The 27492-nt window shown below is 42.9% G+C and overlaps 1 protein-coding gene across 3 annotated transcripts in view; it reads left to right on the top strand.

Moving 5' to 3' along the window:
• The window catches only part of LARS2 (leucyl-tRNA synthetase 2, mitochondrial), a 160739-nt gene that overhangs the window by 109277 nt on the left and 23970 nt on the right, over positions 1-27492 (top strand). For 2 of the 3 annotated variants that reach the window (XM_007983923.3, XM_007983924.3), the window contains 6 exons: positions 1649-1786; positions 15477-15577; positions 18446-18628; positions 20247-20416; positions 22584-22661; positions 26392-26503. In XM_007983923.3, coding sequence (XP_007982114.3) covers positions 1649-1786; positions 15477-15577; positions 18446-18628; positions 20247-20416; positions 22584-22661; positions 26392-26503 — 782 coding nt within the window. The remainder of the gene's footprint in view (positions 1-1648; positions 1787-15476; positions 15578-18445; positions 18629-20246; positions 20417-22583; positions 22662-26391; positions 26504-27492) is intronic. The other variant, XM_007983925.3, reaches the window with a different exon arrangement.

Below are 27492 nucleotides of genomic sequence, written 5' to 3'. Positions count from 1 at the left end.
CCATTGGGACCCGAGAGTATGAGAAAGCCTTTCTATTAGTATCTGTTGGCCAAAAAGTATCTGTTGAGTACTATTAAGTGAGAGAGAGTTATTGGGCTATTTTATGATAATTCACCCTAAATATGCTGCATTGCGTTCATTAAACAATATACAGGCTCTTGCTGACTATATTTTCAGGCTGTTTTAAAAAACAAAATCAATTTTGTTTTAAAATAAATATTTACAGCTGGGGCACAGTGGCTTACACCTGTAATCCCGTAATTTTGGGAGGCCAAGGCAGGCAGATCAGTTGAGGCCAGGAGTTCGAGACCAGCCTGGACTGAACATAGCAAGACCTTGTCTCCACAAAAAATGTTTTTAAAAAATTAACAGACGGCCAGGTGCAGTGGCTCACGCCTGTAGTCCCAGCACTTTGGGAGGCCAAGGTGGGCAGATCACCTGAGGTCAGGAGTTCGAGACCAGCCTGGCCAACATGGCAGAACCCCATCTCTACTAAAAATGTAAAAATTAGCCAGGTGTGGTGGCAGGCACCTGTAATCCCAGCTACTCAGGAGACTGAGGCACAAGAATAGCTTGAACCCTGGAGGCGGAGGTTGCAGTGAGCCGAGATCACACCCCTGCACCCCAGCCTGGGTAACAGCAAGACTCCATCTTAAAAAGAAAAAAAAAAAAAAAAGAAAAGAAAAAATTAGCTGGGCATAGTGGTATGTGTCTGTAGTCCTAGATTCTTGGGAGGTTGAAGCTGGAGGATCGCTTGAGGCCAGGAGTTGGAGGATGCAGTGAACTATAATTGTGCCACTGCATCCAGCCTAGGTGACCAAGCAAGACCCTATCTTTACTAAAGGAAAAAAAATGTTTAAATGTGAAAATAAATTAATAAATAAAATAAGCATTTAGTATCTACATGTTAATCTTCATTGTAAATACCACATTGCCCTCTGTTGGTAGGAACTCCGAAGTCTCAATTTTGTAATCATAATAACAAAAATTAAAGTGAATCGAGATATTCAAGGTACATTGTAGCAAGGTGCCTTGTTTTGCTGGTATGTTTTCCTCTTGTCCTCATTTTATATGCAAATTGCTTTTGTTGAAATATATCAGTAATATCTTCTGTAACCATTTTTAAAATTTCATAAATTAACACATCTGACTTTTTTCTTTTTTAATATATAAGCTTTTCTCATATATATATATATTTTGTTTGTTTGTTTGTTTCGTTTTTGAGACAGAGTCTTGCTCTGCTGCCCAGGCTGGAGTGCAATGGCACAATCTTGGTTCACTGCAACCTCCGCCTCCCAGGTTCAAGCGATTCTCTTGCCTCAGCCTCCTAAGTAGTTGGGATTACAGGTGGCCACCACCACACCTAGCTAATTTTTGTATTTTTAGTAGAGACGGGGTTTTGCCATGTTGGGCAGGCTGGTCTCAAACTCCTGACCTCAGCTGATCCACCTGCCTTGGCCTCCCAAAGTGCCGGGATGACAGGCATGAGCCACCACGCCTGGCCTTCTCTTATATTTTAAAAAGAAAATCATTGTTATTCCCTGATACAGTTCATTTCAGGGCATATGCGTGTTACAGTAGGTCTGTTTAATTTACACAATTGTGGCAAAGCAGGTTTTTAAAAAATGTCCCTATCTCTTTTTTACAGCCCCTTTAACACAGCAGTGGCCGATTACTGGATGCCTGTGGATTTGTACATTGGAGGGAAAGAACATGCTGTCATGCACTTGTTCTATGCAAGATTCTTTTGTCATTTTTGCCATGATCAGAAAATGGTTAAACATAGGTAAGCATTCATACTGCTTTGCAAAAGAATTCAGTTGCATGAATAGCAACTTTAAGCAGGTGTCAGTTCTTCTGAAGCAAGGTAAATGCATGTAGTAGAGTAATACTAGTTATCTAGTATGCTTTAGAGATTGTTGTCAACCTTAACCATTTGAGGTCCATTTATATTGCTTAATCAGTTGTGGCAAGTGGTGTTGCTGGCTTGCACAGAACCTAGCCTTCTGTGCTTCTCTGTTTAACTGAGTTAAGTAATTAAGAATTGTACCTGTGAGGCAGAGAGGAGTGGCCCATAATGTTTTATAGCATCCCGTGTGAGATCATGCTTATCACCCAGTCCTTCTGTGTCAGCTCTGTTCCTAAGCTTGGCTGAATCCCACCATGATGCATCCCTCTGAAAAATGTATAGAGTGGATTTGAAATAGAGAATCACATTGTAAAAACGTCAGTAAATTCTTTTCCTGTTGGCCTGTTGTAACCCTTTCCTAATAATGGCCAGAAAAATGTGTGTGTGCTTTTTCCCATGAAATGTATCATATATAAAAATTACATATTTAATGCATTTAAAGAATTGTACAATACATTAAATATGTAATTTTTATATATGAACATACATGCCCCACTCCTCAGGTTAAGAAACAGAGTGTTGTTATAGGTACCTTAGAATCCCCAAGGTGCCCCCTCCTATTATGTATCTCTCTTCTATGCCCACTACCTTGCCCCTAGCTAATACCGATCCCGGATTTTTAATTCCTCACTTTCTTCCTTTTCTTTATAAATGTGTCATTTCTGCATGTATTTTTAAATTATGTATTTTCTGGTTTTCCTGTGTTTGAACTTTACATAGGTAGAATTATATTTCAGGTATTCTGTCTTGCTTTCCTCACTCAGCAGTTTTTTGAGATTCAGCAGTGCTGACGGATGAAGTTATATTTCTTCCTGTTTCATTGCTGCAAGATATTCCATTATATGGAATGAAACTTCCAATATAGAACTCAGTTTATGTATCCTATCACCATTGATGGTGGTCAGACTGTTTTGTGCAATTGTGAACAAAACTGCTATGAACCTTCTTGCACATGGTTCCTGACATACGCGTCACCATTTCTTTAAAATGCGTACCTAAGAGTAGAATTCCTCGATTGTAGGATATGCACATGTTCAGCTGTCTTGAGAAACACCAAACTATCTTCCGTAGTGATTACCTAAGCCTATACTCCCACTAGTGGAAATGAGGGTTCCAATCTCTCTACATCGTCATCAACATTTTGTACTATCCAACTTTTAAATTTCACCAAACCAGTGGGTATATAATGGATCATGTTGTGAGTTAAATTTGAATTTCAAGACATCGATTTTCTTTAAATTTTTTTATTTTTGATTTTTGCAGGTACATAGTAGGTGTATACTTATGGGGTACATGAGATATTTTGGTGCAGGCATGTCATTTATAGTAATCACATCATGGAAAATTGGGTATCCATCCCTCGAAGCATTTATCCTTTGTGTTACAAAATCCAGTTATACTCTTTTAGTTATTTTTATATGTTTAATTAAGTTATTGTTGACTAGTTGATTTCTTAATAAAGTTTATCATATTTCATAGGTTTATGAATCTCTGTGATCAAATCCCTGTTTGTATCCCATGCTTTTATTTTTTCTAGATCGTTTCTCTTTTATTGATTTGTAAAGGGTTCTTTAAATATTCTTGATACTAATCCTTTTTCAGCTATATGTATTACAGATAGTTTTTTCTAGTTCTTGGCTTGTCTTGTTTTTATGGCATCTTTTGATGTACAGAAACTCTTAATTTAATGTAGTAAAAATTAATAATCTTTCCTTTATGGCTATTGCTTTCGGTGTGTCAGTACTCTTAATGGAATAGTTCATCCTTTTCCCCATTGATCTGTAGTGCCCTCTCCATCATAAACCAAGTTGTCATATATTCCAGGGCCTGTTGATAGGATCTTTATTCTGGGACTACAGGCACCCACAAGCACGCCCGGCTCATTTTTGTATTTTTAGTAGAGATGGGGTTTCACAGTGTTGATCAGGCTGGTCTCGAACTCCTAACCTCAAGTAATCCACCTGCCTCGGCCTCCCAAAGTGCTGGGATTACAGGCATGAGCCACTGTGCCCGGCCAGTTTCTTTATAGCTATCTTCCAGTTTCTAATTGTCTCTCTGTCTCCATCTGCTGATTAACCCATTCTTTGAGTTTTTTATTTTAATTATTCTTCATTTCTAGAAGTTCTAGGTTTTTAAATTTTCCTTTATTTTTATAGTATTTTCTTGCTATCTTTTAAGTCTTTATTTTCTAAAATAGATTAAACATACTATTATATTGTCTGATAATTCTTTAATGTCATTATGGGTCTGTTTAGTCATTTGTTGTTTCTGCTCTTTTCACTCATGATGCCTAGTTCTTTGGGGGATGGAGTGCAAGGGGTGTTTTAACTGACCTTACATTTCTTGAACCTTTTTTTTTTTTTTTAATAGGAACTCTTTGGAACCTCTCTGCTAGAGGTGATTTTGTGTTAGCGTCTTCCTGTTGCCTGGAGATGCTACCAATCCAAGACCACTTTAAATTGAATTTTCTGCTTGAGGTTTTTAGGACCATATAGGTAATGTGAATACAGTCCCAAACCCACATGAGGGTCAACTTCTGTCTACAGATTCTCCGGAGAAATACTTTTCTTTCCTCCTACACATTACCGTGGTCAAGATAGGCGAGTTTCCTTGTTTGTCTCTTCTAACCACAGGTTTATTTCTAGTTCATTGATGATTTCTAGTTCATTGATGATTCCTGTCTTGAGATCTTCCAGACTCCCAAAGTTGCTTAGGCTTTAGGTTTTGTGTCCCATCTTTTGTGTACCACGCCATGCACAAACATTTATGATCACAGGGGTTCTATAGATATGCCCAGGGTAGACACTGGCTTCAGGAACTGTGTTTTCCTAAGTTGGGTTTGGTTTTGTTTTGCCAGCTCAATGTACTTTACATTCCAACTAACTTTTTCACTTGTTTTGCATCAGGACAATAATTCAGGCTCTCTTGTCTGCTGTATTACTGGAAGCATAATTGCTGGATTTTTTTTTTTTCAGTTGTTGTTATGTTGTTTTTCTGTTTGTTTACTACAACATCCTTTAGAATATTTTTTAATTACAGAGAAGAAAGGGGAAATAGCTGATTATTTCCTTATCCAGATAACCTATGTTGACAATTTAAAAAAAAAAAGTAATACATGTCTAAACCATTTTGTAACTACACAGAAAGTGAACATTGTTGTCTCCCTCCCTGCACGCCACTCTTTAGCCCTTTCCTCAACTTTTACGTTTCTTTTTATTTCTTCCAGGAAAATATTTTGCCTATCCCCACATGTGTTTTTATTGATATGCTCATTTTAAATGTTGCTTATATTGCATACATATCCTTTGCTTCTTTGACTTAATAATACAGCTTGGTGGTCTTTCCATATCAGCACAAACAAATATCACATTCTTTTTAATGTAGGCTTAGTATTCCCTCATTTGGACATACCATAATTTATGTAAGCGGTCACCTATTCTTCCAATTACTTTTTTTTTTTTTAAAGTCCAGTGACCCTCTTTATTGATATGCTTAGCAAATAGTTGGGAGCATCTCTGTAGGCTCAAGTCCTAACACTGGGGAATTCTGAGTCAAAAAATATGTGTCTTTAAAATTTTGATAGATAGAAAAATATTACTTTTAAAACTTCTGTAATGCAGACAGAAACCCATTTTCATTAAAATGAAGCACATTGAAAGCTCCTTCCCTTCACCTAACCCTCGGACCAGATGGCTGACTCTGCACATGCATGCATGGATTAAAAGAAGTCTACTGTACAGAAAACTAATTTAGGGTCTAAATTAAAAGCTTAAAATAAATTTATTCTCATCAGTTCCAGAGACCTTCAGTATAAAAATAAACTGGTCTGCATCAGAAGGACACTAAAAACATTAACAGCATTACTCCTCATGTAAATACATTTGTTAAAATGTTTGTACTTTAGGTTCTAGAATTTACCAATTCTGCCTTGCATTTCTTATGTCTGGAAACTAATTTACCTAACTAGATAAAGATTGTCATTGACAATGGGAATTGTGTCCTGTTACTGTCATGGTCTCATGGTTATTACACATTTTTAGTGAAATCTTTCTTTCTTTCTTTCTTTCTTTCTTTCTTTCTTTCTTTCTTTCTTTCTTTCTTTCTTTCTTTCTTTCTTTCTTTCTTTTTTCGTTCTTTCTCTTTCTCTCTTTCTTTCTCTCTTTCTTTCTTTTTTCTTTCTTTCTTTCTTTCTTTCTTCTTTCCTTCTGGAACTTGAGTTTAGGTTGAATGTGGTAACTTACGCCTGTAATCCCAGCCCTTTGGGAGGCCAAGGTGGGTGGATCGCTTGAGGTCAGGAGTTAGAGACCAGCCTGGCCAATGTGGTAAAACCCCATTTCTACTAAAAACACAAAAATTATCTGAGCATGGTGGCATGTGCGTGTAGCCCCAGCTACTAGGGAGGCTGAGGCACAAGAATTGCTTGAACCTGGGAGGCAGAGGCTGCAGTGAGCCAAGATCGTGCCATTGCACTCCAGCTTGGGCAACAGAGCAAGACTGTCTAAAAATTTTAAAAAAAGAAAAGAAATTGAGTTTAATCGCTTGAAACAGATAAAAGTTTATGTTCTTCAAAGGAAATGTTCTCCAGTATGTGCAGTTGTGCACACCTATGTTCTTAGCTACTCCAGAAGCTGAGATTGAGGCTGAGGTGGGAGGATCACTTGAGCCCAGAAGCTTAATTCCAGCCCGGGCAACATAGCAATACCCTGTTTCTAAAACAAAACAAAACAAAACAAAACACAAAGGAAATGTCCTCCATGGGCTAGGGAGCATTGATTAGAACTTAAGTTTAAAGACCAAATACAACTCAAGAAACATCTCAGGCCAGGCGTGGTGGTTCACGCTTGTAATCCCAGCACTTTGGAAGACCAAGGCGGAAGGATCACCTTCGGCCAGGAGTTTGAGACCAGCATAGGCAACATAGTAAGACTCCATCTGTAAAAAATAAAATAAAATAAATAAATAAATTTAATGAGCCAGGTGTGGTGGTGCACACTTTTAGTCCCAGCTACTTGGGAGTCTGAGGCAGCAGAATTACCTGAGTCCAGGAGTTCGAGGCTGCAGTGAGCCATGATTGCCACTGCATTCCAGCCCAAACAACAAATAAGACACTGTCTCCAAAAAAAAAAGTTGGGGGGAATAACTCCTTCTTATGTAGGTCTGGAAACAAAGACCATATGTAAGTGATTTCTAGCCCCTTAACAGTAGAGCATATTTCTGCCAGTTTCTGGATGATTTTTTATAGAAGTATTCAATCAGTAAATTATTCAGTGGCCAAGTATCCTAAGGGGTAGGACAGGGTCTGGCTATTTTTGTGATTTCTTTACAGTGGTTTAAGACTATATTCAAGCAGGAAAAAAGGTTTGCAGCATTGTGATGTAATTTTAAAGTGCAGTTTCAAGTATGACTTTGTTTTTACTCAAATGCATTGCCAATTTGCAGAGCCTCCAGGTAACACCTCGATTTTGCTTTACCTTCAACAATAAGGAACTAACTATATGGTGTAAATTGAAATAGACCTATGGAGTTTTGTTTTTTTGAATCTGTTTTTAAATTCTGTTCAAGATTCCGTTCCATGCTTTCCTCCTCCAAAAGAGACTTATTTTAAGTACTGAGAAGGCTGACCTTTGCGGAAGGTACAGAAAGTCATCTTAACTGTTTCTCAGTGCTGCTGTCAGCATTACTCTTGCTGGAGCACATCAGGGCAGCAACAGCCTCTGAAAACTCTCCCGGTGCATTACCTCTTTCTTAAAGGTGTTTTGGTAAACCAGTCAACCACACATGAAATGAAAGTCACCCACTTTCTGCGATGAGTAATTTGGAATTCTACAATCAGAATTTTTGAGAGCCTCCAAACAACTTTATCAAGCTGGGCTGGGAGGAAAAATTAAGACCTGTCAACCACATATGTGTTTCTGAAATCTGCATAAATTGGAATTTCCTAGTCTATTTCTGTATTCCTTTTGAATAACATTGTCATTTCAGGAGGCTATTTGAGATGATAGTACAGCTATTGCATTTTAGATTAACATTTCTGAGACCCTCAGCCCTTGTCTCAAGTAGCAGCTCTGGAACAGGAATCCAAAGACCTCTGTCTGTGTTCAGTGATGCCCCTGATTAGCTGTGTGGACAAGAAGCTGAACTCCTTTGGGTCTCAGTGGTCTCATATGTTAGGAACTCAGTTATCTCTGAGCACCCTTTTCACTCTGATTCTAATTTCTTCAAATACAGACAGCAAAGGTTTATGTATATCTAATTATCTTTCCTGTTTTCTAAGAGTCGTGGACTTTTTTTTTCATCACCTGCATGTTAAGGCTTGCAGTTCGAACTTAAAGTCTCCTTATCATACATAAGAGGCTGGCCTCCAAGTTGAGTGTGCCACGACACAGGACAGCAGGTGCCTTAGTTGTGTGGTCTGAAATACCAAGTTAATGATTAACCAGGAATTCATGTAAGCAAGGAAGCCCAAAAAAGAAGATATCCAAATGATTAATAAACATTTTATCACACTATAAAATAACCAATAAACATCTTACACTGTAAAATGTTTCTGGCCCAGCACGATGGCTCACACGTGTAATCCCAACACTTTGGGATGTCAAGACAGGAAGATCCTTTGAGTGCAGGAGTTCAAGACCAGCCTGGGCAACAAACACAGCAAGACCCCATTTCTATGATTTAAAAAAAAAAAAATTCCCTCACTGGCAAATATAAATTATTCAGCAGTGAGATGCCATCTTCCATGTAGTGAGGAAGCTAGCATAAGAGCAGCACTCTCATATATTGCAGGAAGTAGCTTGGAACAATCTTTCTGAAAAGCAGTTTGGCAATACATAGTGAGAGCCTTAAAAATACTCATTTTTGGATGCACTAATTGCACTGCTAAAAATCTATCCTAAGGAAATAATCAGAAATGCAAACTTACGCACCAAGATGTTCATGTAAGTGTTATTTCAAGTAGCTAAAAATTTGGATACAATCTAAATGCCCCAAAATGCTGAGACAGGGTAAATAAAGTATAATCCATCTACATGGAGCACACTTATACAACACTTTCAATTAAATTACAAAGAATGTTTAATAACATGGAGAAATTCATCTGAAGTAATGAGAAATAGAAAAAGCAAGATACAGCTTGGTTATCTTTGTCTTTATATATACATGCACATATATACACATACTCAAAGCAAGAGAAAAGACTAGAAAAACTCATGCCAACATGTTAACACTAGCTATCTCTGGGTGGTGAGCCCAATGTACTTCTGATTTTTTCCAGATTTTTTATAATGATTATGTAACTTTATCATTTACAATATGGTATACATTCTGAAGAAGAAAAATGCACTGAGCCTCCTGCTGTGCTTGGGATTGTGGGGTAGGATCAGCTTTCAGCTTCCCTCCTTCTGGTGGTTAGCATCAGGTTGAAAGAGAGGGGGCACATTAGAGCGTGGGAACGTGTCGTGGCCCATCTTCACTGAATGAGATCAGGAAGCCTTTTCTCTCCCTTTGTGGGAGACTGCTGTAAACATGGAATCTTGTCACTTTTGGTTGTAGCTCTGTAATGCAACTTAGACACTAAATTCCCCAAACTGAATTTCTCCCTTCAGTTTGGAATCAACAGAAAGCAAGCAGCTGCTCAGGTAGCTCCCATGCGGAGGGCAGGCTGCCTGCTGACCGTGGAGAGCACAGCAAGCCCCCATCCACAGAGCTTTCTTCTCTGTTTCTCTGATCATGCCAGAAACGGGGCTACTGGGAAAAGGAACAGGAAGGGAAAAGAAGCTTTACGTGGGTCCTGCTGTATTAGTAGCACCTCCTTCTGTGCTAGGATACGGGAATGGTGATATTTTAAGAATGAGCCATGGCTAATACTTGGAAACTAAGCTAATTATGTGACATGATAGCCCTGGGCACAGAACAAGGAAGAAGAGGAAGGTAAACGTAGTCTGATTTAATGAAAAGTCCAATTTGGAGACCATTTTCAGAGATCCATGGCCTTCAAAGATCTGCAGCCTGGCAGGCCACTCTCCCACCAGGTCAAGGGAGCGGGCAGCAGGCTATCTGGGGCTTCATGAGTAGGGAAATGTCATCTGCAACAAGTAGGTGGGGCTCTGATATGCCCTGATATTCTTTGCTCATATTGTAATTAGCACATTCTTTGTATGTAGTGATTTTTTTAAGAGCACTTAAAATGGCCAATCAATGTTCTGAATTTCCTTGTTTATCCTAATAATTAGCAACTCCTTACCTCCCTCCCTTCCTCTCCTCCCTCCCTACCTTCCCTCTCTCCCTTCTCTTCCCTCCCTCCCTCCCTCCCATCTTTCCTTCTTCCAAGTGGGACAAATGTGGCCTTCAATGCCCAGCAGCTATCAGTTGTTGCAATTTCGGAATTAGGGCAGTCTAAACCAATGAATAAATTGTGAAGATCTCCCCCCAGTTTTCATCATTGTGCTTACATATAGCTGTGCTTCAGTGCAAGCAAGCATGATCTACCTCCAGGGATGTACCGAAGGAGTAGGAAGAAAGCTGACTCAGATAAATCCAGGGCCGTCTTCAAGGCAGAGGCCCTGCGTAATACTCCCGCATTTGATGGTCCTGAGTCAGAAGGGTTTGTTAGTGGTTTAGAGTTGCAGATTTTCCACTCACGTATAAAGGCCCCTGCTCTGCACAGTCAGTATGATGAATGAATAACTCAGCTGCATACACAAGTCTGTTCCCAAGTACCATCTGCTGAGTGAATGAATGAGTGAACAAAAGGGAAACACATTACCCCAATTGTGAATCTGAATAATGAACTTGGCAATGTGATGTGATCTGTGCTTCAGCAGGCTTGGGTTCCAAGTCCAACAGGGCCCTTAACATCCTTTGTCCTTCATTCCTGTGCACCTTGCACCTCCATATCACATTTGGCATGTCTTTCTTGTAGTGTTGATGGTTATTTACGAGCATGTCTTGGGCTGCCTGTTCTTATTGTAAGCTCTCCAATTAATTGCCCAGTGTGCTGTGTACCCAATTGTCATGTAAATACATGTTGAATGAATAAACAAGTGTGACTCATTCAGAGCTAAACTACGCATGAGGGTAGACATGGCCAGCTTCAGCCAAGAGAGTGAAGACCAGATTCCCAAAGCCCTATGGCCCATTCCCTAGCTCCCTGGAAGAGTGGAGGGAAAACACTTGGGAATGAGCAGGCTTCTGGGAGCTGGGAAGCGCCCCTTTCCCCACTGGGACTTTCCATGTGAGCACTCATCAGGGCATTCCCCTGCTCTCATTCTCTTGCTTCGGCTGCTTGGGATCTTTCAATGCACCCCTCCCTGCAAAAAGGTGGTGGCACTAGCTGGAAAGTATAGCATCCAGTGCCCCCCTTCACTCATTTCTTTCTTCCCTCCTCTCTTGCCTCCACTTTGTCCCACCCACATTATCCCCCACCCCTCCTGCTGGTAGTTTAGTCATTCACTGAAACAAGCCTGATTGAGTCCAAGGCAATTAACATTACTGAGCGTCTATTAGGAACTGGAGACTGAGAGTGGCCTTCAAGGATTTTCAAGGCCAGGAGCAGTGGCTCATGCCTGTAATCCCAGCATTTTGGGAGGCCAAGGTAAGAGGATTGCATGAGCTCAGGAGTTCAAGACCAGCCTGGGCAACATAGTGAGACCTCATGTCTACCAAAAATACAAAACATTAGCTGGGTATGGTAGTGCGCACCTGTGGTCCCAGCCGCTTGCGGGGGCTGAGGTGGGAATATCACTTGAGCCCAGGAGACTGAGGCTGCAGTGCACCCCAGCCTAGGTGACAGAACAAGACCATGTCTCAAAAAAAAAAAAAAAAACTCCTCCTCCTCACAGGAGAAAGGTAAGCAGCTTATCTAAATACACAATAAAATGTAATAGCTGCTAGATGCAATACAGGCCCTATGCAGGATGCATCAGGAAGGAAAAAGCAACTAATTCTAATGCTGACCAGGAGATACCTTCTTAGTGGAGATGGCATTTGAGTTGAGCCAGGAAGGAGGACTAGAGTTTTGATAACAGTTTGGGAAATGGCGTGAGTAAAGACATGGAAGCACGTGTGGGCAACATTTGAAAGAGCAGAGGGAGTGGCAGGGGATGGGGAGAAGTCCTGGATGGCTGCATGGAGGAATTTGGACTTGATTGGGAGGAGGAGCTCTTCAAATATGACTACACGCTTTTCCTCCCTCACAGCTGAGAGTTGTCAGGCATTGGTTTGGTTCAGTGATCGTCAACAGGCTGGCTCCCCACGGGCAGGGATTGCTTTGCCCAGATTATATCCCCAGTGCCTAGCTCAGTGCCAGGCACATAGCAGGCACTCAAGAAATACTCACTGAAGAAATAAGCAATACATTTCACATAATAACTCTGTGCTTTCTGATTATATGGTACAAAGAAGAATTCTGAGCACCAGCAGTGCTGCTGTCGATGAATGGCGTCTGGGTGGTTGTAGGCGAGGGCACTGGGGTTGGTTGGCTAGGTTTTGCCATCCCTGCTCTAGATGATCTATCTGAGATGGCCCCTGCTGCACTGCAACCCTCGGAGAAGACAGACAGTCCAGAAGAGCTTCAACTAGCAAGTTGCATTGTTGGGAGCTTTCAGATGTTAGGATGTATTCATGTAACCAGCAGGCCTTGGTGTGGGTGTACTGCTGAGGGCCTGCCTGCCAGTTCTGGGGAAAGCCTCCCCTGTGGACATCCCCTGAGAGCACTCACTCAGAAATGGTTACAGGTGGGTTAGAAACAGGCAAATGAAACGATAGTGTTCGCAGTCGGGCTATAGGGGCCCATAGTGAGGAGACAGTGCCTGGAAGCGGGCGGCGGAAGGTTGATTTCACGTTCTGCTAATTGTGCTGAATGCCACTTACACAAGTGTGTTTTATGTTGTGAAAATTCATCATTATGCCCCTAGGACTCACACTTTTCAGTATGTATGCTATACTTTAACAGTTTACCTTAAAAAAAAAAAAAGTTGTAATAGACGAGGCAGGAGAAGCTGCAGCTGGTTTTAGTCAGATTTTCGCAGGTTGCAATTCTGTCTGTTCTCAAAAGGTGGCAGTGTTGTGCCACTTGATAAAATGCAAGACCAGAGAACAGGATTCCTTGGATTCCCAGTGGATTCCCAGCCCCTTCTTGAGGCTTAATGCTGATTTTTTTGTTTGTTTTGTTTTGTTTTGAGACGGAGTCTCGCTCTGTCGCTCAGGCTGGAGTGCAGTGGCGTGACCTTGGCTCACTGCAACCTCCGCCTCCCAGACTCAAGCATCTCTCCTGCCTCAGCCTCCAGAGCAGCTGGGACTACCGGTGGGAGCCACCACACCCGGCCAGCTCTTTGTATTTCAGTAGAGACAGGGTTTCACCGTGTTGCCCAGGCCAGACTCGAAATCCTGAGCTCAGGCAATCCGCCCGCCTCAGCTTCCCAAAGTGCTAGGATTATAAGCATGAGCCACTGCACCTGGCCAATGCTGCTGATTTTGATCATCCTACCTGTCTTTATCTTTGAATCCAGATCATTCCCTCCTAATTTTTGTCCTAAAAACACCTTTAAAAATTTATCTTGAGCAACCAAAGCCATATACTGGTGATGTTTGAGGAGAATATCACTGGATCTCCAGGAAATGACTGCTCCTACCTGGTGCCCTGAACGTGAAATAATGTGTGTTATCAGCAGATGTCTCCATGAATCATTCTTTGAGTTTGGAATAGGTCTTGCTGAAATGCCTCAAAATTGAATCAGGCAGATTCTTAAGAATAAACAACTGCAAATTTGCAATAATTTCAGTATGAAGGTCAACCTGTTTTTGTCCTCTTATGAGAAAAAGTTTATATGTCACTATTTACCCAGTAAGGATATAACTAAAACTACTTTTTAAAAACAGGCACTATAAATAAGTTATAATCAATTCATATTTCAGAACACTAGGTAACTTTTTTAAAAGTGAGATAGATCTATCTGAACTGCTATGGAGAAATCCACTCATATCATTAAGTGAAATACCGTAAAGTATACAGAAGGTATAATCCCACTTATATAAATCCCAAAAAATCTATAAAACCGTATGTGGGTAGGTATACATTTATGTATACAAAGGCATTGAAAAATGTCTCCAGACTTTACCAGGGATATTTACCAAACTATTAATAACAACTGCCTCCTGAAAGGACATAGGCCTAGAAAGGAGTGGTAGTGTTTGGATTTGAACAGAAGGTTTATATTCATGTATGACTTGTATGGTTTAAAACTTTTTTTAGGCCAGGCGGGGTGGCTCACACCTGTAATCCCGGTACTTTGGGAGGCCAAGGCAGGCGGATCACCTGAGGTCAGGAGTTTGAGACCATCCTGGCCAACTTGGTGAAACCCTGTCTCTAAAAAATACAAAAATTAGCTGGACGTAGTGGTGGGCATCTGTAATCCCAGCTACTCAGGAAGCTAAGACAGGAGAATCGCTTGCACCTGGGAGGCAGAGGTTGCAGGGAGCCGAGATTGCGCCATTGCACTCCAGCCTGGGCAACAGAGTAAGACTCCGTTTCAAAAAAAAAGAAAGAAAAATTTACAAGTACTTTTATGAAGTCATTTTATTTAATCTTCCCGACTACACTTTGAGGCAGGTTTTTTTGTTTTGTTTTGTTTTGATTTTTTGAGACAGAGTCTTGCACTGTGGCCCAGGCTGGAGTGCAATGGCACAATCTCGGCTCACTGCAACCTCTTCCTCCCAGGTTCATGCTATTCTCCTACCTCAGCCTCCTGAGTAATAGAGAGGGCTTTCACTATGTTGGCCAGGCTGGTCTCAAATACCTGATCTCGTGATCTGCCCACCTTGGCCTCCCAAAGGGCTGAGACTACAGGCATGAGCCACCGCACCTAGCCGAGGCAGGTTTTTTTTAACCCCCATTATATAGGTAAGCAAACTGATACTCAGCACAAGTAAGTGACTTGCCTTGGCTCACAGAATTCGCTGAGAAGCAGAACTGAGATTTTGAATCCAGGGCTTCCAAATCTGAGGCCCAGGGCTCTTTCCACTTCACCGTAATATAAAATAGACCTGTGGGTAATACCTACAGATTTGACTTTCTTTTCTTTTTTTTTTTTGAGACAGAGTTTCATTCTTGTTGTCCAGACTGGAGTGCAGTGGCATGTCTCAGCTCACTACAACCTCTACCTCCCTGGTTCAAGCGATTCTCATGCCTCAGCCTCCCAAGTAGCTGGGATTACAGGCACCCACCAACATGCCCAGCTAATTTTGTTTGTTTGTTTTTAGTAGATTCGGAGTTTCACCATGTTAGCCAGGCCGTCTCAAACTCCTAACCTCAGGTGATCCGCCTGCCTCAGCCTCCCAAAGTGCTGGAATTACAGGTGTGAGCCACCACACCCAGTCTGAATTTATTTTCTTACCACTTATTTCTAAGGAGCAATTTGTTTAAGCTGAGTTTATAAGTGGCCTCGGTCAGCCCACCCGCTTTTATGAGGCGCAGCTACTTCTGCCCATCTGAGGTAAGGTCTATGTTGCTGTTTTCTCAATGCTTCATGTCCCACTCCTCCTGTTTTCTTTTCCTGTCATCTTTCCTCAGGGAGCCTTTTCATAAGCTGCTGGCTCAAGGCCTTATCAAGGGGCAGACATTCCGCCTACCATCTGGACAGTATCTACAGGGAGAGGAAGTGGATCTCACAGGTAAGAATGGCCCGTCCGGTCCCATCCAGGTACTCCCAGAGAGCCAAGGCCAGGCCTGAGAGCTACTGAGCAAGCAGGCATCTGCCTCTAGAGTGGGGCAGGATGTGGGAGAGAGACCCACTGGCCGTCTGGTCTCTAAGCCTCAGCTCCCTCTTGGCCTGCGCCCCCTGAAGCCTGGTCCTGGACTGGCCATCTGCTCCTCTGCCCCAGCCCCCTTCAGCCCAAGTGCCCCCTCAGCTTCTGGCAGGGTTTTCATTTGTATGTAAAGAGTCAATTGGGGCATCACCTCCTATCCCAGACCATCTTTGAAAGCCCACCTCAGGGACAGAACCCCCAGGCCCAAGACACATTCTTCCAGAACTGGGGTACTCCCAGTGTTTCTCCCCACATGGTCTAGTGGCATATTTCAGAACCTTAGGGGGCATTACTCTGTTTACTCGTAGCCTCCCAGAGCAGCCCCTTCTTAGCATTTCCCAGTAAAACACCTCCCCCTGACTCCCCGAACTTCCCTCCTGTCCCAGCTGTCCTAAGCCTTTTCCCTCCACTCTGCATTTTCACCCTCCACCCTTTACATTTCACCCTTCATTTTCACCCTGAGGATCACCAGCTCTTCAGGTTCCATGGTGAGAATGCATCACGTGCACCCAGCACACACATGGAATATATGACATGTTAGAAAACGGGTAGGGGCAAGGCACGGTGGCTCACACCTGTAATCCCAGCACTTTGGGAGGCCAACGCAGGCGGATCACCTAAGGTCAGGAGTTCAAGACCATCCTGGCCAACTTGGTGAAACCCCATCTCTACTAAAACCAAAAATTAGCCAGGTGTGGTGGCATGTACCTGTAATCGCAGCTACTCAGGAGACTGAGGCAGGAGAATCGCTTGAACCCAGGAGGTCGAGGTTGCAGTGAGCCACGATCATGCCATTGCACTCCAGCCTGGGCAACAGAGCAAGACTCTGTCTCAGAAAAGAAAAATAAAGAGAGAGAGAGAGAGAAAAAAAAAAGAAAGAGAGTGGAGATATGCAGTATGTATAGGGACAACTGTGAGAAACCCCCAGCACTGTGACCATTACATTTAGAAAAACTAGTGCAGGATGGATGAAATTAGGTCACACAACAACCCTGTAAATGGGAGGCAGCCTCTCCAGGCAAACATTAGAGACAGGGTTTAGGGAAGCAGTCGATGCAGTTACCTCATCAAAGCAAAATATATCAAGGTTTATAACAGTCCATGGGAGAAAAAGAAGCTGAGGAAGCAGAACTGGCAGTGTTTCTCCAGCATGGATGACAGAGGGAAAGAGCTAAATTCAGGTACACATAGAATTCAGCTTCACAATTAGTGAAGTGTTCTGTGTAAGGGGCAAGGCTGCCCATGTATAGCTGTGCATTTTGTGCACTACACAAAAGAACTAAGCCAAGGCTCTGATTTCAGTAGGGCCTGAAATGCAACCATTTGTCAAGTCATACATTTCAGGGCCACATCTGCCAAAAGAGGGTGACTTTTTCTAACTTGTCAACTTCTCTGCCCAGAAAGACACATTTTTCCTAATTTGCACAACAGTGTTTTAAGGTCTAGACACAGCCTGGGGCAGAGTAGAGGGGGCCAGTGGTTCCCTGAGTCTCACCACCGCCTGGATAACCTCTAGGACTTCAGTCTCCCCTTCTCTGCTGTCATGGGTTCAGGCAGTATTGTGAACATCTTTTCTCTTCCCACGTAGTCTTGCCTACTGGGTGAGAATACTTTGATCAGCAAGGACAGGTTTCTGTCTCCTTCATGGATGTAACTCTCATGAAGTATGGAGTTGGCTTTTAGGTATGTACATCAGTCCCCTGTTAGTTTGGGTGCTGTCGGAGTCAGAGATTATTTGGCTGCGAGGAAAAGAAATCCACCCAAACCCAGTTGCAGGAAATAGAGCTAGGCCCTACTGCCCATAGGAAGTCACCAGCCACTCCTTTTTCCTTTTCTCTTTCTCAGCTCTCTAGTTCCTAGTTCTTCCTGCTACTCTCCATTCTTCTGCCCTGTTCTCCTTCATCTGCCAGACTTGGATTCTGCTCTCCACAGTTTCAATTTAACAAGTGACCTTGGGTAGATGCAGTGGCAAATCTTGCCCCATCTCCTTAGGACCTGATAGTTCCAGTGCTCAGCAACATGGAAATAGAGTTTCTGTGTCTCTTAGCTCCAATTTGTGAGATAGAGGCTTAGCCTTGCCAGGTGCCCTTACTAGTCCTCTCCAGTAGGGCTTGGCAACAAGGTCACCTCATCCAAATGTGGCCATTTAAGACCTCTTCCATCAGCACCATCTAGACCAGTGGTATGTGAGTAGGGGAGGAGACAGTTCCAAAGAACAGGATATGGGTGGCTGGCACCACGAAGGGACCACTACATTTACCACGAGCCCGGTAAGTAAATTCCATATGCCCTGAGAGTACAAGATCATGTTTTGGTGACTGCAGCATGGATGGGACAGGTCAGGCTGCCAACTTGCATGAGAGACCCTTGATCCATCAAGAAAACGGCAACATGTATGAATTTTTCAAAATTACTTTTTACTCTCCTTTTTTGTGTATAAATAATTTACTTGTAAAGGGGGAAATCATTTTACAGAAAAAGCTGGCACAGGCCATTATAACTGTACTGTTTATTCATGAAGCTTTGTGAGAGGAAGGTGGGCCTCATTCATTTAAAAATAAAAATATTTTTATAACAATACAGAGGGAGAGAAAGCGGCTTGTTAAGTGAATTAGTGTGATTCTTCAAATGGACACTTTCCATCACTCACCCAGTTTTTTCTTATTGACGCTATTTCTATAGAAGCAGTTCAGAATCACACATACCATACCTATGGATTGTTTTGGCATCTAGGTTCCGTTCCTGTTCATGCAAAAACGAAAGAGAAGTTAGAGGTGACGTGGGAGAAGATGAGTAAGTCCAAACACAACGGAGTGGACCCAGAAGAAGTTGTGGAGCAGTATGGGATCGACACGATTCGGCTCTACATCCTTTTTGCCGCCCCTCCTGAGAAGGATATCTTGTGGGATGTGAAAAGTAAGTCACCTTCCTCTTCCTGACCTGCTTCCTTTGTGATCTGCCCTGAACTTTGAAGGAATTTGAGGAAGGAAATATCTTTGCTGAAGACAGTAGTAGAGAATTCTAGGAATCAGTTCCATAGAGCGAGTAGCAGCTTGACCAGCATCCTGCACCACTCTTAGACGGGTGTTGACAAAAGTAAGTGAGCCTCAGAATCAAGTGGAAAACATGTTGCAGATGCAGACTCCACTGCTCCGCCCATGCCTGCTGACACAGCTTCCAGAATGGGGCTCAGCAGGTAGCCTTTGAACAAGCTCAGTGGTGATTCTGGTGCACCCTCTACAAGGACCACCCTTTGAGAGTGGTTTCCTTGGAGACAGACTGGCTTCTGAGCTACTCCTAGGCCTGCTATAGTCCCAAGAGGCCAGTTCCCTCTTACTTGATGTACCCTGGAAGGTTTTTTCTAGAACATTGTCATTCTCCCTCACCAATCCAGAAAGCCCCTGGAGGGGCCTGGGGCTAGTGTTACCTATGGCCTCTCAGTCACCCACAGCACCCTCCATCTCCCTGCTTGGGGGAGATTTGCCTCTCCAGAGTTGTTTAGCGCTAAAATGACATGAAGTAAAATAATCTTGAGTATCTGGCTATTCTAGAATAAACCGTTCCAACAGTCATTCATTTTTACTTCATGTGATCTGCCCTAAGTGTTGTTGTGGGAAGAGGAAGTCAGATGCCTGAAATCCTGAGCCTTGTGTGAAGTATGTATGTCATTTGAGAAATCACTTTATTTTGATGTACTGTGGCTAGTGGGAAGTGTGGTCTGGAACAGTGGTCACAGATGCCAGTCCTGGAACTGGCTGCCTCAGAATCACTGGGGGGCTTGCAAAGCACAAACAGGTGGAGATTCTGGCTCCCACCCCTAACCCAGGGGACAGACTCCAGGAATCTTTCTAAGAGGCCTCCCAGAAGGTTCTGCTGTACATTCAGGCTTGAGGATGCCTAGCCTAGTGGCCAGAGAGTACAGGGACCTGGACTGACCCTAATTTGGCTACTGGTGTAACCCAGGGCCACCAGGTAAAGCCAATTCAGCTTTACCAGAAGATCAGATCAGCAGCTGGATTGGATGAGCTTGTGTAAAATATGGAAAACACACATACCTGCAAGGACAGGGATTGTGTCAACGCATTTCACACTCTACAGCAGCGTGGCTGCAAGCACAGTCATGCTATCCACAGAATAAGAGCTCGCACCAGCAGGAGTCAGCGCTATCTCCCAAGCACCATGTTAGCTCCGTGGCATTTTTGTCCCAGCAAGCTTGCTTAATCAAGGCGGCAGGGCACCAGGGCTCATCTTGACCAAGCTTCTGAGCTCATGACCGTTGGTGGGTGGCACTTTGAGTGGTCCTGTCATCTAGTGCCCTGAATCTGGGTGCTAAAATGAGATAGAATTGGTCCTGGTCTGAATTCTCAGACACTGAAAGCCAGGAAGGATCCTTCAGCCTGCCCTCAGAGGAATCCATTAGGGTGCAGTGAAGTGTCGCATCAATTCACAGGTGCTTTTCTCCGCTTAGTTATACCAAGTCCATCACCCTTATGTTGTGCACTCTCTCTTTCTCATTTACTGATGCTGAATTCAGCTGATGCTCTCCCTGGGGTGCTGAGATGGCAACAACGACTGTGGGCCTTGACAACTAGGTTTATTGAGGCCAGGACTTCTGGGAAGGCTCCCCAGCCTCAGCTGCTGAGTGACAAGGAGAAAGCCGAGGCCAGGAAGCTCTGGGAGTACAAGAACTCCGTCATCTCTCAGGTCAGAAACGCCCCAGTTCCAGTGGTTAACTCTGTAACCAAGCACTCTTTGGGAACCTTTGCCTGTGGTCTTTGCGGCCCTCCCTGCCGTGGGGTGGGCCACTGTGGGTCTTCCTTTCTGGCGATGGTGGTCCTTGCTTTGAGTGATTGGCCCTGCTGTTTTGGGTAGTTTACCAAGGTGGATCACCAGTGCATACATTCTAATGCAAAGAGAGGCCCTCAGGAAATGGCTGTCTGATGATGTCTCACATTTGTCCATGCTGGGTCTCAGGAAGCTGCCACTTTCCATGTTTCCACATTTAACACATCCAAGCAGAGAACCAAATCCAGGATCACCCTGTCCATCCAGGATGACACCGCATGTGTTACATTAACAGAAACACTGTTTTAGAGTTGACGGCATTCAGAAACTGTCCTCTGTAGCCTCCTCGTTGTACAGATGGGGACAGAGATGAGGTCCAGATATCTCGCCTAACGTCACACAGCTAGTGAGGAACTGAGCAGAGATTAGAATCCCAGTCCTCCACAAAGCCAGGACTTTCCCACTCAGTTGCTTTGTTACACAATATCCATGTGAACTATTGTGGGTTAACTTCTGCAAATCTGAGTCATTATAATGGGTATCTAATATCCCAAATTCTTCTTAAGCTGATTTAAAAAAAAAAAAAAAAAGTATGCTGATTCAGACATAAAGTTAATCAGCATCACTCATCTGCACTCTGATAATGAAGACAATGATGCATGGCAGGCTTTTGCCTCTCTGGTTTGTATAACCTGAAATGGCCCTGGGTCCAGCATGGTCTCATTTGTTGACATTTCTTCCGCTTTATTTCTGTCCTCTGTACCCTCTCCGTGTGGAGGAACAGAGCTCCCTGAATGAATGTAGGGGTCTGAGTGATGCCTGAGCGATTGAGTTCATACCGCATATTTTCTCCCTGGATTTGGCAAATTCTTCTATTCTGTCAGATAATAGAATTGGATTATTTCAACAAGTTGGAAACTCTTGACATCCTTAAAGATGTGTAACTTTTCTGTATTCTTGCCTGTAGTCAAAATGGAAAAGCACAGAAATATGAAAAAGCTGACAAGTTGTGTTAATAATGTTCTTATGTTTACTGTACATTTCAAAATGTAAAATTGACTGGGCCCAGTGGCTCACGCCGATAATCCCAGCACTTTGGGAGGCCAGGGAGGGCGGATCACAAGATCAGGAGATCGAGACCATCCTGGCTAACACGGTGAAACCCCATTTCTACTAAAAATACAAAAAATTCGCCTAGCATGGTGGCACGCACCTGTAGTCCCAACTACTCGGGAGGAGGCTGAGGCAGGAGAATCGCTTGAACCTGAGAGGCAGAGGTTACAGTGAGCCAAGGTCGCGCCATTGCACTCCAACTTGGGCGACAAAGGAAGTCTCTGTCTCAAAAAAAAAAAAGTAAAATTAACCTTATCCCATAGACTAAAAACCATCACTGTGAAGCTAAGCCACATAACCAAGCAGAAGTGACATCCTTTACTCCTATTTTCTGTTATGTTGAGTTTGTCCATCAGTGGGTCCTGCCTCCTATTCATGTTACTAGCATTGTTTTTCATTGTTGTTGTTGTTGTTGTTTTTGAGACGAAGTCTTACTCTGTTGCCCAGGCTAGAGTGCAATGGCGCAATCTCGGCTCACTGCAATCTCACCTCCCAGGTTCAAGCAATTCTCCTGCCTCAGCCTCCTGAGTAGCTGGGATTACAGGCATGCGCCACCACACCCAGCTAATTTTTTGTATTTTTGTAGAAATGGAGTTTTGCCATGTTGGCCAGGCTGGTCTCGAACTCTTGACCTCAAGTAATCCACCCACCTCGGCCTTCCAAAGTGCTAGGATTACAGGTGTGAGCCACCACTCCCAGCCGCTAGCACTGTTTTTCTAAACACCTACTATGAGAACCAACAGTATCCCAGATATGTGGAAGAATAGTCTTAAACAGTGGAAACAGTGTTGACTTTGAATTTTAAAAATATTTGTGCAGATGAAACATAGCGATTATTTGAGATAGTAGATATATATATAAATATCTTTGCATCCAATTCATTTTCCTTTTTTTTTGTTTTGATAATTTAGTCTTTTTGTGGAAAACTTAAAAGAATTTTGAAATAAGTGAATAATTGAATCTTTACCAATAGGTGACCACCCATTTCACAGAGGACTTCTCACTGAACTCTGCAATTTCTCAGCTGATGGGACTCAGCAGTGCCCTCTCGGTAAGTGGCCTGTCCTCATTTGCTGGTAGCAGAGGAGGAGGGAGAGGGGTCCCACAGGGTCCCAAGAGGGACAGAGAGCACCCCCACTGTGTCACCACCTAGGTGTGGCTTGATTATCTTAAGGAAACATTTTTCCATAGTCACAACCTAGTTTTATTACTGGAAGTTTCTTAAAGATTTTCTGGTCTAAACCCCCTTATCCCCCAATATTTTACAGATAAGGACATTGAGGCCCAGGGAAGTTAGATGACATATCTGGTTGATTAGTGACAAATCTAAGACCAGACTCAGGCCTCCCTGTCTTCTGGCTCTTCACACCCTCGCTGTCTGATTTCCTGAATGAATTGTGATACCTCCTCAGCATCATTACATTTGATATTCATTTAACCTGGATGGATCAGGATCATTCTCACCAATGCCAAAAGTCAGCCTTTTCAGTATGGACTTTCTCCTTGCTAAGTGTGACTGCCATTTTTCTTACCAGGGAAAGGACTTGTCAACAAATGTTCTTAGCTATTGGACAACAAAAGCATTCATTAAAGCTATTAACAAATGCTTTTTTAAAATGAAGGCCTCTCCAAGCTTTTAAGACCAGTGGGGGCCAGGCACGGTGGCTCACGCTGTAATCTTAACGCTTTGGAAGAACCAAGCTGAGAGGATCACTTGAGGCCAGGAGTTCAAGACCTGCTTGGGCCACATAGAAAATAAAATAATTAGGCCGGGCTCAGTGGCTCACGCCTGTAATCCTAGCACTTTGGGAGGCCGAGGCAGGCAGATCACGAGGTCAGGAGATCGAGACCATCCTGGCTGGCATGGTGAAACCCCGTCTCTATTAAAAATACAAAAAAATTAGCCGGGCGTGGTGGCGGGCGCCTGTAGTCCCAGCTACTCTGGAGGCTGAGGCAGGAGAATGGCGTGAACCCGGGAGGTGGAGCTTGCGGTGAGCCAAGATCACACCACTGCACTCCAGCCTGAGTGACAGAGCGAGACTCCGCCTCAACAAAAACAAAACAAAAAAATAAAATAAAATAATTAGCCAGATGTGGTGGCGTATACCTGTAGCCCCAGCTACTCGGGAAGCTGAGGCAAGAGGATCGCTTGAACCCATCCTGGGCAACAGAGTGGGAGACCCTGTCTCTAAAAATAAAATTAAAAAGGTAATTTTAAAAAAGCAAAATAAAGATAAAAAAGAACAATGGAAGAAATTTCAAATTTGACTACATAAAATTTGACATTTTCAGTATGTTAAAAAAAATTATAACATATGTCAGACAGGTTAATGTTCTTAATAGGTAAAGCACTCTTGCATATTAATATGAAAATACCTAACCAAAAATGATCAAAGCATATGAAAAGATAATAACTCACAGAAGATGATATAGAAATAGCCAATAAATTTGTGGAGAAAAAAAAATCTGCCTCTCTATCATGAAAGGCAAATTTAAAACAAGGTGCTTTTTTTTTTTTTTTTAAATACCTGTCAAATTTGCTGAGAATGCTTAACGTAACTATTCAAGGCCAGGCACAGTGGCTCATGCCTCTAATCCCAGCACTTTGGGAGGCCGAGGCAGCAGGATCGATTGAGCTCAGGAGTTTGAGACCAGTCTGGGCAACATAACAAGACCTCATCTATAAAAAATTTAAAAATTAGCCAAGTGTGGTGGCATGCACCTATAGTCCCAGCTACTCAGGAGGCTGAGGTGGGAGGATCCCTTGAGCCCAGGAATTTGAGGTTGCAGTGAGCTGTTTGTTGCCACTGTCCTCTAGCCTGGGTGACAGAGTGAGACCCTCTCTCAAAAAAATGAAAATAAATGCATCATTATTCCCCATGTTATTGCAAAGATGGCAAAATAGACTTTTACACACCGGTGATAGCTGTGGTTGATGTAACCTTGCCAGGAAGCACTCTGGCTGTCAGGTTGATTGTGTTGTATCCTCTGATCCAGGAGTATTCATTGCAGATAATTTATAATCAGAGACTCGGAACCACAAATGTCCTCTGATGGGGGAATTGGGGAATGACTGATGTTGTATCAATAAGAAAGGAATGTGCCACCACCATTAACATCATGTCTTGAAGAATACTTAATATCAGAAACTGTTTATCATATAATATTAAGTAAAAACACATGACACAAGGCCAGGCACAGTGGTTCACACCTGTAATCCCAGCACTTCGAGAGGTCAAGACAGACAGATCGTTTGAGGTCAGGAGTTCAACACCAGCCTGGTCAACATGGTGAAACCCTGTCTCTAGTAAAAATACAAAAAATTAGCCGGGTGTGGTGGTGCACACCTGTAAACCGGTAGTCCCAGGTACTCAGGAGGCTGAGGCAGGAGGATTGCTTGGACCAGGAGGCAGAGGTTGCAGTGAGCTGAGATCATGCCACTGCACTCCAGCTTGGGCAACAGAGAGAGACTGTGTCTCAAAAAAAAAAAAAAAAAATCCAAAGATGTTCATATGAGCTGGGTGCAGTGGTTCACACCTATAATCCTAGCGTTTTGGGAGGCCAGGGCACTAGATGGCTTGAGCCCAGGAGTTCGAGACCAGCCTGGGCAATATAGTGAGACATCCCATCTCTATAAAAAAATAATAATAATTTTTAAAATTTAAAAAAAAAGTGTTCATATGGTAAGAATATCAATCCTGAAAATGTTACATGTATAATAAGCATTTATATACACATTTTTGCATTTTTAGAGACAAGGATATAATATACCTTTTTTTCTAGGTTGTATAATTATGAGTAGTTTTTCATTTCCTATATTTTCTGTGCTGAGTGTTAGTTTTTTAATCAGAAAAAATAAAGCAAGAAACTGAAATGAAACTGTAATGAATTTCTCTTTTTCCATTCTGGAATTTGAGAAGTCCTTAATAATAACACACAGAGCTAAACACAGCCATGTTTGCTGGAATTGACCAAAGGTGTTTAAAAGAATAGGGATCCCTGAGTAGGGTAGAGAGTCTCCCCTGCCCTGGGTGTTTCACAGTTTAACACCTTTGAGCAGGTCTCCATGCACTTCTCTGGGGACCTACAGCGCAGAGGAAACCTAGCAGAGTGGTTAAGAGTTTGGCTACAGTATGCCTGGGGGCAGATTGCCCTCCCTCGCTGATCTTTAGCTGCTTCATCTGTCCAATGGGGTAAGAATACCACCCTCAAAGAGTGGTGAGGACTAAATAAGTTAACATCATGTATTCGTTGTTGTTGCTGCTGCTGTAGTTTTTTTTGTTTTTTGTTTTTGTTTGTTTGTTTGTTTTTTTAAGACAGGGTCTCACTGGCCCAAGCTTCAGTGCAGTGATACAATCATAGCTCACTATAGCCTTGATCTCCTGGTCTTAAGTGATCCTCCCACTTCAGCCTCCCAAGTAACTGGGACTATAGGTATGCAACTGTGCCTGGCTAATTTTTTTTATCTTTTAATTTTTCATAGAGATGAGGTCTTGCTATAGTGCCCAGACTGGTCTCAAATTCTTGGGCTCAAGTGATCCTCCTGCCTTGGCCTCCCAAAGTACTGGGAGTATAGGCATGAGCTACCACACCTGGCTTGCTGTAGTTTATCTTGGTGCTATCATTAAGTAGGGGAAGTTCTTTGTCCCAAGCAGAAATGTATGGCAAAGGGAGTTTCTTCCTACCAGCTTGTGTCTCTGGACTTCAGATACATGAATGGTCTTTCTTACCCATGCTTATTTTTACACCTCAGTCTTCTTACTTTTTTTTCTCTTCCTTAGCAAGCCTCTCAGAGAGTCATTCTCCATAGCCCCGAGTTTGAGGATGCTCTGTGTGCCCTGATGGTGATGGCTGCTCCAATGGCCCCTCACATAACCTCAGAGATCTGGGCAGGTACGTGGCAGAGTCCTTGTTTGACCAGTTACTACTAACTAGAATTTGCCCAAGCCTCTTTTTGAACATCATTCGGGACTCAGATGTCCTCAGATACAGGGTCCAACATTTGGCATCTATACTCATCAGCTTCTCTGTGCTGTACTCTGAATGGTAGTATTTCATCCACATGGTCACCCCTACCAAAAGGAAAGACACTTCCTTGCTTTGAATAATGTGCCCAGACTAATGCAGGTGTTGATGTTACCACCTTAATCCCTTCTTGTGACTCAGCCCCTCAGTATCCACATACTATGACCTGCATGGTCCTTTTAAGATAGAAACTCATGTTTAGTACCACTCTACAGATGGAAATTAAGTTATAGGTCTAAACTTACACTGTAATTCAGCACTTTTCACCAATTATTCCTAATCTAGGCATCAAAGCAGGCCTGACTGCCTGCTTGAATTTCAGCCCCTAGCACTCTTTCCACATCATTGGAACGTTAGCCTGGACAAAACCAAGACTTCACATAATCATCAAACTGGAATTAGGCCAAGCGTATAGGGAGGGGCAAAGTGACATGTAATTGAGCTCCTGAAGGATCATGCATGGGAAAGTCTTCAGATGTTTCTAGAAACAGGTCATCTGAAATGCATGTGATCTCTCCTAATTAAATTTACTGATGTGGTGTCACAGAGAAGAAATGCATGTTGTTCAGTTGAGCAAACCACGAGTCTCAGTGTAAGCTTGAGTGATAAGAAGAATTTGAGGATTATGTGAAATTCCCACCATCCAAGCAGCTTTATGCCTACAGGAGATGGGTGGAAATTACAGTAGGATTTATAGTTGACAGAGTAGTGCCAGTGTCTCTCACAAAGCCTTGTTTATTGCTTTCTACTTTAAAACATAGTGCTCCTTGTTGATTTAGGGGAATCGCTGGGAATTGGGCCCTACCATCTCCCTCAGAGTTGCTTCTTAATTCCGCAGGAGGAGCAGTGGTTCCTTT

This window comes from Chlorocebus sabaeus, chromosome 22 (genome assembly GCF_047675955.1).
Source record: "Chlorocebus sabaeus isolate Y175 chromosome 22, mChlSab1.0.hap1, whole genome shotgun sequence".
NCBI classification, from domain to species: domain Eukaryota; kingdom Metazoa; phylum Chordata; class Mammalia; order Primates; family Cercopithecidae; genus Chlorocebus; species Chlorocebus sabaeus.
This window is presented reverse-complemented; position numbering and strand designations above follow the sequence as displayed.